Source organism: Dama dama, chromosome 7 (genome assembly GCF_033118175.1).
Source record: "Dama dama isolate Ldn47 chromosome 7, ASM3311817v1, whole genome shotgun sequence".
In the NCBI taxonomy this organism is placed as follows: Eukaryota; Metazoa; Chordata; class Mammalia; order Artiodactyla; family Cervidae; genus Dama; species Dama dama.
In genome coordinates, this window is record NC_083687.1 from 11898749 (window position 1) to 11911779 (window position 13031).

At 48.6% G+C, this 13031-nt stretch overlaps 2 protein-coding genes across 2 annotated transcripts in view; one reads left to right on the plus strand and one right to left on the minus strand.

The window, feature by feature from the left end:
- Positions 1-3700: 3700 nt before the first annotated feature.
- Positions 3701-13031, minus strand: part of LOC133059997 (uncharacterized) — a 48955-nt gene continuing 39624 nt past the window's right edge. The window contains exons 3-5 of the mRNA XM_061147773.1: positions 6867-7022; positions 3822-4508; positions 3701-3730 (exon numbers count right to left, since the gene is read on the minus strand). Coding sequence (XP_061003756.1) covers positions 3701-3730; positions 3822-4508; positions 6867-7022 — 873 coding nt within the window. The remainder of the gene's footprint in view (positions 3731-3821; positions 4509-6866; positions 7023-13031) is intronic.
- PPARD (peroxisome proliferator activated receptor delta) overlaps positions 4027-13031 on the plus strand; it is an 84678-nt gene continuing 75673 nt past the window's right edge. The window contains exon 1 of the mRNA XM_061146521.1: positions 4027-4163. The gene's annotated coding sequence lies outside the window, so the exon portion shown is untranslated. The remainder of the gene's footprint in view (positions 4164-13031) is intronic.

The following is a 13031-nucleotide window of genomic DNA, read 5'->3' on the forward strand; positions in this document are numbered from 1 at the left end:
AGCTATATTATATATATATATTCTCTTCAAATTCTTTTCCAATAAGATATTGAATATAGTTCCCTGTATTATACTGTAGGTCCTTGTTGTTTATCTGTTTGTTCACTATGGGATTTGAGTCTTATTCAGCACATTTAAAAGGGTAATATAGTAGTTTTATGGCGCACCAGGTGGCACAGTGGTAAAAAAAAAACCCGCCTGCCAATGCAGGAGACACAAGAGACACTTGTTTGATCCTTGGGTTGGGAAGATCCCCTGGAGTAGGAAATGGAAACCCACTCCAATATTCCTGAAAGTTCCATGGACAGAAGAACCTGGTAGACTGCAGTCCATGGGGCGGCAAAGAGTCAGACACAACTAAGCACATACGCCTGCCCACAGTAGTTTTATAATAAAATGTTAATGTTTATAAACTAGTAGAAATTACATCCATTCTCTGCAACTGTTTTAAACCAATATGAAAAACAGTAGATGTCACCTTAAGAATGTGCAAGGAACTGCATTAGTTCTTATGTTCTTTAGGAGTAGAGGGGCAAAAATCTTGAAGACTACTAACTATGAAGGACTGTGACTAGAAAGATAGAATGGGAACTAATGAGATATTCTTGGAAGCCAGGTAGTGTTTAGACTTGAGGTGGGAGGACAATCTCTAAACCTCAGTCTCCTCACCTGTAAACGGAGTCCATTCCTGCCTTTTGACCATTCTATGGTGGGAACAGGAGGTGTTGCTGGTTGCAGCAAGGAAGGGAAAAGAAGACCACCCTGAATCGGGACTGGCATGAGAAGCTGTCAGTCCTGGGGGACATTTTTAGGAGCAGGAGAAGATATTTTGCTGTCTTTTAATTGCAGGGTTAGAAAAGAACACCTTTGACCTTACCAATATCCTGGACAAAGGAGAATGTATCCAATCTCTGATGCCTTCAAAGATACCTATAAACTTGGGGCCAGGTGCAAAGTGCAGTCATTGCGGCCCCAGCTCAGCACTCTGAGGGTTGGGGAGGTCGGGCAATGGACTGGAAGGGCTGGAATGTAACAGGCTTTTTGCAAACTGTTGTCAGGATATGTAAAGCACCGATTTCTCAAGCCCAGTGTCACTCCAGGCCGAAGAGACCAGTTCAGTGATGCCTCTCTGGCCCCTGCTGTAGCTGAGAAGGACAGAGATGGGCTGAGGAGGCCGATTTCAGGAGGCCAAGGAGGACTCCACCTGCCGGCTGGATCTTGAAATGGCTGTGGAGGCGACCGGATCCAACAATTCAAAGCAGGTCTAGCCTTATTCCATACTGTAAGTTACCATTCACTTACACTGTAATTGGGCATCACAGCAGGTTTTCATAGCTCAGCTCTCTGGCTGGTCTGAAAAACCTTGGCAGGAACCAAATTTTCCCACTGTGAGCTGTGCCTGTAGGCAAATCTAGTCAAAATGAAGATCCGGGGAAGCTATATTGGTCTGTTTTGGACTCAAGCAACAGAAGCTAACTGATTTAGGTGAATATATATATATATATATATAGACATACATATATATATACAAATATATATATACATACACATCTTTTTAGTATAAAAATGAAGTGAGGTTTAAAATGTACTATCCCTGGGACTTCCCTGGTGGTCCAGTGGTTGGGACTCCATGCTTTCAATGTCGGGGATATTCATTCAATCCCTGGTGGGGGAACCAGGATCCCATGTGACTTGTGGCAAGTTTAAAAAAAAAAAAAGGAATAAAAAATGTACTATCTTAACAGTGTTCCCAGAATTTCTTTTAGAGAAGGAGTTGTCTTTAGGGGAAATGAGTCTTTTAAAGGAAGGAAGTGAGATCTTCAGGGCATGAATGTTGGCAGGAATCCTAGCAATGAAGAGATGCGCCTAGAAAGCCACAGGGATTTGCTTTTTTCTCTGGACACAGTGGGGCAGAAGGGAGAATGGTGGGGCAGGGAGGAGAGGTGGTAATTTGGAAAAAGGCCAGGCCCTAAGGAGAAAAGAGCCAATCAGAAAACTTCAACTTTACGAAGAATGTCCACTGTGTGAGTTTAAACTATTTGCAATGCGTCATGTGATCCTGCCCCAGGGCCCAGAGCATCATACCATCTATACCCGTGAATGTTTTGTGTGGGAAGAGGTTTGGGCAGTCCTCAGGAAGGGCTGAGTTTCATCTCTACATTTCTGAACTGTGACTACAACAGCCTCGCAGAAGCTGAAGCCTAGAGGCAGAGAGATTTATGAGAATATAAATCCCCCAGAAATTTGCAGAAATCTTAGGGAAGGCTTTGACTTCCACAGCCCATTCTTGCTTCCATCTCAAAGGCAAGGAGGTTGATGTCTGAATTACAAAAGTACTGCACATTCATTTCACAAAGTGGGGGTTGGGGTGGGGAAAGAGAGAAGCAGAGAGAAAAAAATCACTCAGTTCTATTAACCAGATATCTGAGGGTGTAGCCTGGGGAGTATATGAGAGAGTGGAGTGTAATCTTTATGTTAAAGATGATGGAGAGGAGATAATATACCTACAGAGTTTGTTCATCTCCAGATGACAAATCCAATCTCTTTCATAAGATTGCCTTCTAGGGACTTCCCAGGTGGTCCAGTGGTCAAGAATCCGTCTGCCGATAAATATTTATTTATTTTTTTTAAAGACTGCATCCCAGCTGCTAGGTACTTTAAAAAAAAATTTATTTATGGCTGCACTGGATTGCTGCACGCAGGATATATTTCCCCGAGCAGGAATCAAATCCAGCCTATTTGCATCGGGAGAGCAAAGTCTTAGCCACTGGACCACCAGGGACCTCCCTGCTAAGTACCTTTTTATGGTCTGTCTGAAGGTTGGGATGACAGGTCCCTTCCAGGTCCTAAAGACCTGGGTTAAATAGGGACAACAGAATTTTCTACAACAGGAGGAAGGATGTTCTCCATTTACAGGGCAAGTATTTTAGATAAATGAGAAGATAAGTAAGAAATCCAGAACCATAAATTTCTAGTTGTGGTGGTTTAGTCACTCAGTCGTGTCGGACTCTTTGCAACACCACGGACTGTAGTTCGACAGGCTCCTCTGTCCATGGGATTTCCCAGGCAAGAATACTAGAGTAGGTTGCCATTTCCTACTCTGGGGAATCTTCCCCAGCCAGGAATCAAATCCAGGTCGCCGTATTACACCTGGATTCTTTACCGACTGAATCACCAGGGAAGTCCAAATTTCTAGTTACAGAAGCCTCTTGAAGGCCGAAGAATTGATGCTTTTCAACTGTGGTGTTGGAGAGACTCTTGAGAGTCCCTTGGACTGCAAGGAGATCCAACCAGTCTATCCTAAAGGAAATCAGTCCTGAATATTCATTGGAAGGATTGATGCTGAAGCTGAAACTCCAATACTTTGGCCACCTGATGTGAAGAACTGACTCACTGGAAAAGACCCTGATGCTGGGAAAGATTGAAGGCGGGAGGAGAAGGGAACGACAGAAGAGGAGATGGTTGGATGGCATCACCAACTCGATGGACTTGAGTTTGGGTACGCTCCGGGAATTGGCGATGGACAGGGAAGCCTCGCGTGCTGCAGTCCATGGGGTCGCAAAGAGTCCACACGACTGAGCGACTGAACCGAACTGAACTGAACTTGAAGGACAAAGCCCTTTTGTGAAAATCAGAGGGAGCATAGTCTTCTTCAGCGGAATATCCAGGTTCCAGCCTCCGTAATGCCTCTCACTGCAAGTCACACACCTTCTCTGGGGCTGTTTCTTCCCTGGAAGGATAAGGAGACGGTACTAAGATAAACGCTACGTTCCCTTCCAACTTCCAATCCTCTTCTGTGATACTTGCCAGACGTGTCTTACCGGTCCTGGAGCTTCCGCCTCGGCTCCTCCCTGGGCACCAGAGGGCGCTGCAGGTGGGCCCGGCGCCGCGTGCGGTGGGCGGAGCGGCAGAGTCTGGGGGAGGATCCCAGGCGTGCGGTGATTGGCCGCGACCGAAGCGGAAGGGGGCGTGGAAAAGGGGGGGCGGGGACGAGCGGCCCGGTGACGTCGCGCTGGCGGGGGCGGGGCTGGGCCGCGCAGCGTGTGACGCCGCAGCCGCCGCGCGGAGCCGGGGATTAATGGGAAAAGTTTTGGCAGGAGCCGGAGGCGCCTGCGGAGCCTGTGGGACGGCGGCGGCGGCGGCGCGGGGGGCAGCCGGGACAGGTCAGTCCGGGTCCTGGGAAGTGGGTCGGCGGAGCGGCGGAGGCGGGAGAGCCGCGGGCCCGGGCTGAGGCGAGCCGCGAGCCTGGTGCGCGAGGCCCGGCGGGGAGTGGAGTGCGGGGCGAGAGGCGCAGGGGGTCCATCGACCCGGCGGCCGTCGCTTCCCGTCGCTCGGGCCCGGGCGGGCCGCGGCCGTCCGTGGCTCTCCGGGCACCCCTCCCCGCTGCCGCTGCGCCCCCAGCCTTTGGACGCCCGTCGCTTGTCGAGCCCGAACTGTGGGCCTCCTCCCCTCGACCCCCAGACTTCTGCGGCCCCTTCTGGGCCTCGTGTCTTCGCCTCTTCCCACTCCTGTGTTCTGAGAGCCGGCGTCTCAGGCTCTGGGTCCCCTCCCACCCCTGCCTCTCATCTCTTTCTCCATCCCTTCTCTCATGTCCCCAAAGCCTTGACCCTCTTTGCCCAGGGTCTCCTTGGAGAGCTTCTCTGCCCTCCCCCGCCTCATCATCCTGTTCTTCGTCCTCCTATCCTTGCCTTCCCAGTCTTTGCTCTCTTTCCCCATCCCCGTCCTCTCTTTCCCCCAGTTGCCTGCCCGCCCCCCCCCCCCCCCCGCGCCAGTATTACTCCTCCCCCACAGCTTTCCCACCTTGTTACCTGGCTTTTTCAGCCCATGCCTTCAATCCCTGTCTACCTAAGCCTCTCCTACCCTGGTTCCCCGTAGAAGCCCCTTTGTTTTTTTTTTTTTTGCCCCACTCAGGATTTCTTTCTAGTCAGCCCTGTCCCCTGCATTCCTGTCATCCACCTCCCCTTCCCTCCCAGTTCCTTGCCTCTGCTTCTGGGAGAAGCATTGAGCTCCAGACACTACTTTGTTTCCCATGACCCACAGATGAGATCCCCGTGGGGTAGGGTGTGCAGTCCTTGATTGAAGTAAGGCTCTGAATGTCTGAGGTGAATATAACGTGTGTCTGTGTGGGAGAATTTACTCGGGTGTTGCGTCAGGGATAATGTCCAGTTTATAGATCATTCTCCCAGTCTCAGCTGAGTACTTCCCCTTTATGGGTTTGTTGACTTCCAGGAACCCTTGAGGAGAGACCAGCCGCTGAATTGGGTGTGTGCCAGGGGTAGTTGGAGGCCTCATCCAACTCTTTTCCCCTTCCAGGAAACAGGGCTTTGTGGCTTTACTCTCTGGACATATTATACACATTTAAGCCATGATACCCCAGCCTGTCTCTGCCCTTCCTCCTGCCCTCCACCCAATGCCCCATCCCAGGGAGCTAAGAGAAGTCTCCAGAGAATGCCTGTGGACCTCAACCTGTTTCCTCTGTACTGACTCCAGAACATTTTTTTCCTGTTTAAGTTTTGAAATAGATTGCCAGCCTGATAGCCCTGGGGCTGGCAAGTATCTATCCCTCTTGTTATTGGTGGCTCAAACCACCTGCTGATCTTTCCCTCACGCATCTCTTAACCCACTGAGTGAGTGTGTTCTGGGCTTCTGATGTCAAACCACTGAGCAGGTTCTCTTGAAGGTTTCTCTCCTTCTGTTTTCCTTGGGCGCTTCATTTCCTGTGGCTCCAAGAGGGAGGCTGACACTGAGGTTCTGTTCCATTTGCCCAGGCGTAGCCGAGGCTATCAGGTCATATCTGCCCAAGCAGTTTGTGGGTCTGCTTTAGGAAGACAGTGCCAGGAGCTTGCCTTGCTTCCAATCACAGGCATCGTCCTCTCTGGGGCTGGAGAACCCATCATGTTCGTGGTGCATCTGGATGTTTAACCTTCTTGCCAAGGTGAAAGTTCGTCACAAATGTGTTCAGTTTGAGCTCCTTTATTTGGTGTTAGTCCTCTCGGGGACTCGGGAGATGTTCAGGAAATAACATATCCTCTGTTTCTGTCCAGTCTGATCTTGAAGGATTCTGAAAGCGTGACCCACTCGCAGGTTCAAAAATGAAAGCCTGTTGTTTCACCTGGCTCTGGGTTTCTGGGTCTCCTCTTTTGAGGATCGTGCTCTCTGCCTTTGAGCCAGAATTGAATACAGAATTGGCAGCCTTCAGGAGCTGTGGTGGAGAGCCAACTGAATTGGCCAGACCAAACTTTAAATTTTTGGAGCCCTCCTGTGCACAGACCCTTTTCTGTGAGAAGAATAGGGCTGTGGAAGGCTGAGCCAGTCCCCTTTCCCAAGCAGCACTAGGGGAAGGATTTGGGCAGACAGGACCAAAAGGGGTCCCTTGTTGCTATAGAAAACACCCCTCTGGTGAGTCCTGATGAAGTTGGGGTCGTGTGTTTGCTGGTCCTTTCGTCCATCCTCTGGCTCCCCAGGACTTCATCCAACTCTTTTGAGCTGTTTGCTGCTCCTCTGCCTGCTTACCCACTGGTAGCACTCTTCACCGAGGCGGCCAGTGAGAAGGGCTTGAGAGGAGGTCAGGCCCGGTCCTTGGGGAGCAGCTTGGGCACCAGCAGCTCCGGCCAGAGAGCTTCTTGCAGTTTGTGCACCTGGTCGTCTTCTGTGTAGGTAGTCGTGATTATCCAGGACCGAGTGCCCGTGATTTTTGCAGAGCTCAGCAGACAGGCCGCTGACTTTGTCCCACAGATAGGGTCGCCCAGTAGCCCTCAGCTCAGTGACCCGCTCTGTTCGGCTGCCTTTCTCCTCACTTCTCCACTCCTGCTTTCCTCCTCCGTGCACGCAAGAAGAGTTGCCGCCACACAGCCTTCCAGTCCTACCTGTGGTCCCTCAGAGTCCGCTCCCCAGGGCCCGGTGAGAGGACAGCCAGTGTTGGGCGCTGGCCTGGGAAGCTCGTCGGCCTCTTTTTTGGACAGAATGCCTCTGTCCTGGCTGTTGTGCAAGCTGTCCCCAGGGCCTGCGGCTCCCGGCGTGTCCTGGGATGGTGCAGGTTCTCTCAGAAGGGGCTGGCCCTTTCGCTGCTAAAGGCTTCAGCTGTCTTCTGTCACTGAGCCCCACCTCCTAGGGTGCTACCTGCAGGCTGGGAAGCTAAACTACGGGGCCTTCCTCTGTGCCTTTGGATCCGGAGGGAGGAGCCACTCGCAGCAGCCGAGTTTGGTGATGTCAGGAGAGCTGGGCACAAGCTTGAGCCTGGCAGGGAGAAAACAGCCCCTAGCATCAGGTTTCAGATACCCGGGTCTTCTTCCATGGCACATGGTTCTTAGCCTTCATGGCTCAGAGGCTGGTGATGAGGGTGTGACTCCAGTGCTGTCTCCACTGGGCTGTGATCAAGGAATCAAGTATGACTCAGGGCATCTCTGCTGCCACCCGTGGGGAGTGTTGGACTCCGGCTTCTTCCTCACCTTGCCAGCTCCTCCCACCCACCTGGTAGAAGCAGCAAAGCCGGTGTCTGCTGACTTGGAAATGAGCAGATGACTTCCAGGATTGGGAAATATTTGCTGACTCAGGCTCAGAATCACAACATCTCAGGGTGTATGTCAGTGACAGAGAAGGAGCCAGGTTGCCCTGGGAGCACCCTCTGAGCCCTCATGTTTCATTATAATGTATCAGAGCTGTTTTTCTGACGCCCTGTGTCTCTCAGTTAAAGATGGGGGGTTTCTTTCTCTCCTGAAGCCTTGTGCGGTGTTTTGGGGTATGTACATGGTACTCATGCAGCGGCTTCTGTTCACCAACAGATGAGGACAGATGCACCAAAGAGGTAATCCTGTCTTTCTTACCTCGGGTCTTCTGACATCTGATGGATGTGATTTCTCTAGCGCGGGGTCCCAGATCCCAGGCCCCTGTCACTGCATCTGGTAGTGACAGTAATTAATTAATTATTGAATCTGTGGCTTACATGGTTTTTTTGAGGAGCATTAAGGTTTTCACCTTTACACTCACTGAAACATAAATTCCACAAGGGAGAGGTCTTATTTTATTTCCTGTTGTGTCTAGGACAGTGTCTGGTACAGAGGAGATGCTAAGTAAATATTGAATGAATAAAGATACAGACTTTCTTCTCTGTCCATGTGGGTGCCAGGCCACAATGATGGTGTGCATCTTTCTCTTCCATTTATGCAACAAACATTTTTGAGTGCCTGCTGTGTGCCAAGTGTGTTACTAGGCACTTGGAAAATGATGATGGTAAGAAATCAGATTCTGTCCCTGTTCATGGGTCTGTAGTTTGCTGGCATGTATGCGAGAGCTGGGCGTGATACATAGAATTGTTTCTAACATCTCTGCTGGGATATCAGGTCCTCAGGAGAGTCAGAACAATGCTCCGTACTTCCCATTGCTGTTTCCCTATTTGGCTCTCAGGATGCCTGGCAGGTTTTGTAAACTCTCAGAAGGGGAGCACCATGGAATTCGATGTTAATTGTCCCAACTCTGGGAAGCCTGGCCATAATGGGGTCTCTGCTGGGGGCCAGGGGAATGTGGGGCTCCTGTTTGATTTGTTTTAATCTCTGAAGCTCAGTAGTTTTAATAGCTGTTTATGGGTTTCACTTCCCTTTCTCTGCCTCTAACACCCCATGGTTTTCCTGTTGCCAAACAGGGTGCTGAGCTCATGTGTCTGTCAGTCTGTGGGAGTCAGGCTGTTTGTGGATCTTGCAGGAAGGTCTCAGGCAAGGGCCCCTCCTATTAATCCAATACCAAGTCTTTTTCTCTGAAGGAAATGTGAATGTGGAAGGAGGAGGATTTGGGAGGACTTCTGAGGTTCTCTGAGAGAAGGCAGAGAGAGAAGTTCCCCATAATCAGGGAGAACTGCTGCGTTGACTTGATTTGCTTGGTCATTTGTTTGAGCAGCAGCTCGCCACAGTGGCAGCTATTGTCCATGTCCAGGGTCAGTTGTCCTGTTCATCTCTTAACTTTGAGCTCCCAGCCCCAGCCAGAAGTTTTCTTTCTCAGTTTCCACTGGCGAAGATGAGGCTGTAGGTTTATCGGATTTTTCAGTGTTAATCTCAAAAAACTGGTGTTGTCATCTTAGTCTTTCCCACCTCAGGCACTTTTTTGGGGCCAGATGCTGTGACAGATGATTTCAGACATGGTCCTTGGCTGTCCCCATGGCCTGGACATATGCATAAAAACGTGTTTTGAACACTGAGAGCCAGTGAGTACTAAAAACATGTGCTGTACAAGGACAGTCATTGATAGGAGTGAGTCATCCGTGAGGGTTGGCTTTGTCCCTAAAGAAACTGGGCATCAGATTGGAAGGAAGCTGGTTTATTCTGAAGTCAACTTCATGCTCTTAAAAATTGTTAAGGACGTCATGAACTTTTGTTTACTGTATTGGAAGTTAAAACCAAGGCAGTTTAAAAAATTACTAATTTATGAATTCATTTAATATAATAATACAACCATTACATTTATCATAACATTTTTAATGAAAAATAACTATTTTCCAAAACAAAAATGTTGAGAGGAGGGACATTGTTTTACATTTTTGCTAATGTCTGTTTTAATAGAAGAGAGCTGGATTCTCACAGCTATTTCTGTGTTCAGTCTCTTGAAGTACAGTCTCAGTTGAAGAATATGAAGAAAATCTGGCCTCATACAGATAGGTAATTGAGAAGGAGAAGTGTATTTTAATAGCTCTTGCAGATAATTATGGATATTCTTCTTTTATACTGTACCCAAACTGGACAAGTGGTAGTTTCTTAAAGGTTAGTTGAAATGTGGAGTCTGAAACCTTATCAACAAACTTCTCATACTTTGTGACATTTATAATCCGTTGACCCATCTTGCACTTCAAATGGATCTTTTATTTTGGTCTTTGGAAAATATTGGTTCACTGAGTTATATATATTTTCTAAGTGTTGACATATTTAATTTTATAACATCAGTAAATCATGTTCAGACCATTGATTTTATCCTTCAAGTATTGGGAAGCTGTGAAGCTCACAGTGGTGGATACAAGTTTTCTATAATGCAAATTTTTTGTTGAAAGCTAGATTTCTTATTGTTGGTAACACACTGTCAGTTTCTTTTCTTGAAGTGACAGCTCACTTCATTTTCAAGAAAAAGTTTGCTAAATACCCAGTCTAAATAATCATAATTTATTTGGCTGTTATTCTTTTCTTTCAAGTAGAAATGGTACTTTATGAAGGAAAACAAAAGTGGCTAGTTTAGCTTGCAACTCAAACAATTGCCCAATTGCTTTTCTTTGGAACAGTCTTGGAACTCCTGATTTGTTATAAAGGATATTTAAAAGACATGTACTTGGGACGTCCCTGGTGGTCCAGTGGTTAAGACTCCTCTCTTCCACTGCAGGGGGCACAGGTTCAATTCCTGGTTGGGGAACTAAGGCCATGCATGCCTTGTGGCACAGCCCAAAAAAAAGAAGACATGCACTCAAGGAGCATGATTTAATAAAGTTAGTTTTTTATTGGTTCATCTAGGACATTCTTAAGTGAAATTGGCACATTATTTTTTTTCATGATTCTGTGGGTTGACTGGGCTCAGCTGGGTAATTCTAACTTGGGGTCTCTCATGTTGCTATAGTCAAGTGGAGACCAAGGCAGGAGTCATCTGAATGCCGAGCTGGGCTGGATGTCCACACTGGCTCACTCACATGGCACTTGATGCTCGGTTTTGACTAGGGTCCCTACACAGGGGCTCTGCATGTGCCCTGTGCCTCTCACGGTATGGCAGCTGTTCTGAGCAGAAATCTAGAAAGACTGAGTGTGTTGAGAGATACAGGCAGGGTTTCTTAGGGCCTCGCCTTGGAAGTCACACAATGTCACTTTGTGTTTTCTTGGTCATCGGACCGGTTCAGATTCAGGAGAGGGCTGCACAGGGGTATGAACAACAGGACACATGGTTCATTGGGAGGGAGAGAGGGCTCCAGGGAGGCCAGGTATCTCTTTTTTTAGCATTCCTTCTGAGAGGTAACCTGGCCTGTAGATGAATACTCACAGGAGAAAAGTGTGTTTTCTCACCATTTCCATTTCTGGAAACCACTGTTAGGAAACTTCTAGTAGCTTGATAGATGTCATTGAATGCCAGGTGAGGAAATCTGTACCCCATGTTCTTTGGGCAATGGGTGACTGCCTATGGTTTTAGAGCATGGAGTCATTATGTTAATATTGCACAAAAGTTGATTAAATGGAGAAAGAATGAAGGTAGAGAGGTTAGGTAGGAGATTACTACAGTAGTCTTAAGTATGAGGAAATTCTTCCCCATGTATAATCTGAGTTCCTCTGTTTGCTGTTGAAATTAATTGATTTTGAGCTGCCAGCCACACAGATTAAGTTCACAGAGCCTGGGTGGAGTAACGCGCACACACACATACACACACGTTGTTTAGGGGTGCTGATACACCAGAGAGGCTAAAGGGCTCACAAAAGTTAGAAGGCAACTGAATTTAGGTTTTATTGGCAAGACACATAAAAAGTTCTTCATAGTTTATCAGATAAGAAGCAGGAAAGAAGAAAAAAATAAAAAAAATAAAAAATAAAAAAGAACAAAAAAAAAAACAAAGAAAAAAAAAAAAAAAAAGAAGCAGGAAAGATAAAGTTTCATGTGACACGCTGACAGTTTCAGTATCCCTGACCAAGAGGGCGTGAGGAAGAGAGTGAGAAGAAGGGGACAGATGAAAGGATGGGAGGGAGAGGGATGAAGAGGAGGAAGGAAGAGGGCTGGGGGGGGGGCGGCGGGAAACAGCAAACAGAGACGGAGGAACTGCTTGAGACCCAGCTAAGACTGCTCTCACGGGTCTCCAGCCTTAGGGTAGGGGCTGGCTGCTTCCGCAGTTCCTGGGGCCCTGGCTGCCGAGCTCAAGCTCCTCATGCCCTTGACCTGTCTCTGTGGCTCTTTCTGTCCAAGAAGACGCCCGGGGAAGGGCTAGAGCGGCATTAGTGTCAGACAGAGCTGGATGTGACTTTTAGTGCTCAGGGTGTGGGGTTGCGACGTGGAGACTGAGGAGCCTCCGTAAGTGCTGGGTCCTCCGGGGCACTGTGCTCAGGAGGAAGTGGTTTCCTGCACTGGCCCTCCCCCACTGACAGGCGTCTTCATCTGCTCCTCAGTAGCTCCTGGAGTTCGGGGCAGTATGTGGCCATTCTTCTCCTTTCACGTCCCATCTGCAAAGCCTGACTTCTCCCAGGCCTTGGTGTCATCTCAGCAGCTCTCCCGAGACCCTTCCCAAATTATCTACAGCTCATAGCAATACAGCTTTGAAAGAGATCCCCCACGAGACGAATCCTGAAGGGAGTCTCCCAGGTGTTAGGGGAAAATGACCTCATGTTTAAGTTCATTTCTTTATTATTGTATTGTTCAGTTCAGTTCAGTCGCTCAGTCGTGTCCGACTCCTTGCGACCGCATGAATCGCAGCACGCCAGGCCTCCCTGTCCATCACCAACTCCCAGAGTTTACTCACATTCATGTCCATCGAGTCGGTGATGCCATCCAGCCATCTCATCGTCTGTTGTCCCCTTCTCCTCCTGCCCCCAATTGTATTGTTAGGGACCTAAAAACAGATTTTTGTTGCTTTCCTTTGTAACCTGCTGTGACTCTCTGGTCCTTATCTTATGACTGCTTTTGGCACTTCCTTCATCCAAGAATTGTGACCTCAGTGGCCCAGAGTTTCTTGGCTACCGCTCCGCTGGAAGCGCAAGCCAGCTCTGCTCGCCTGCCGGCAGTGAGGGCCAGGCAAGCTACTCTGCGTACACAGCTGTCTGCAGGCCCGCTTGCCTCCCAGACAGGCCGTCCTTGAACTTGCCAGAACCCAGAACTCGCTGATCATCCCTTTTTCCAAACAAGCAGGCCAGGTGTGCCTTTATCGTTTCCCTTAATCCCATAAAGCATTCCTTGCTTGTGGCTATCACTCTGCTTTCTTCACCTCCAGTTCTGTTTTCTCTGGCGTCGGGTTTCTCAGCCCCAGCACTGTAGACATTTTGGGCTGGTGCCTCTTTGCTGTATAGGCTGTCTGCATATTGTAGCGTGTCAAGTGT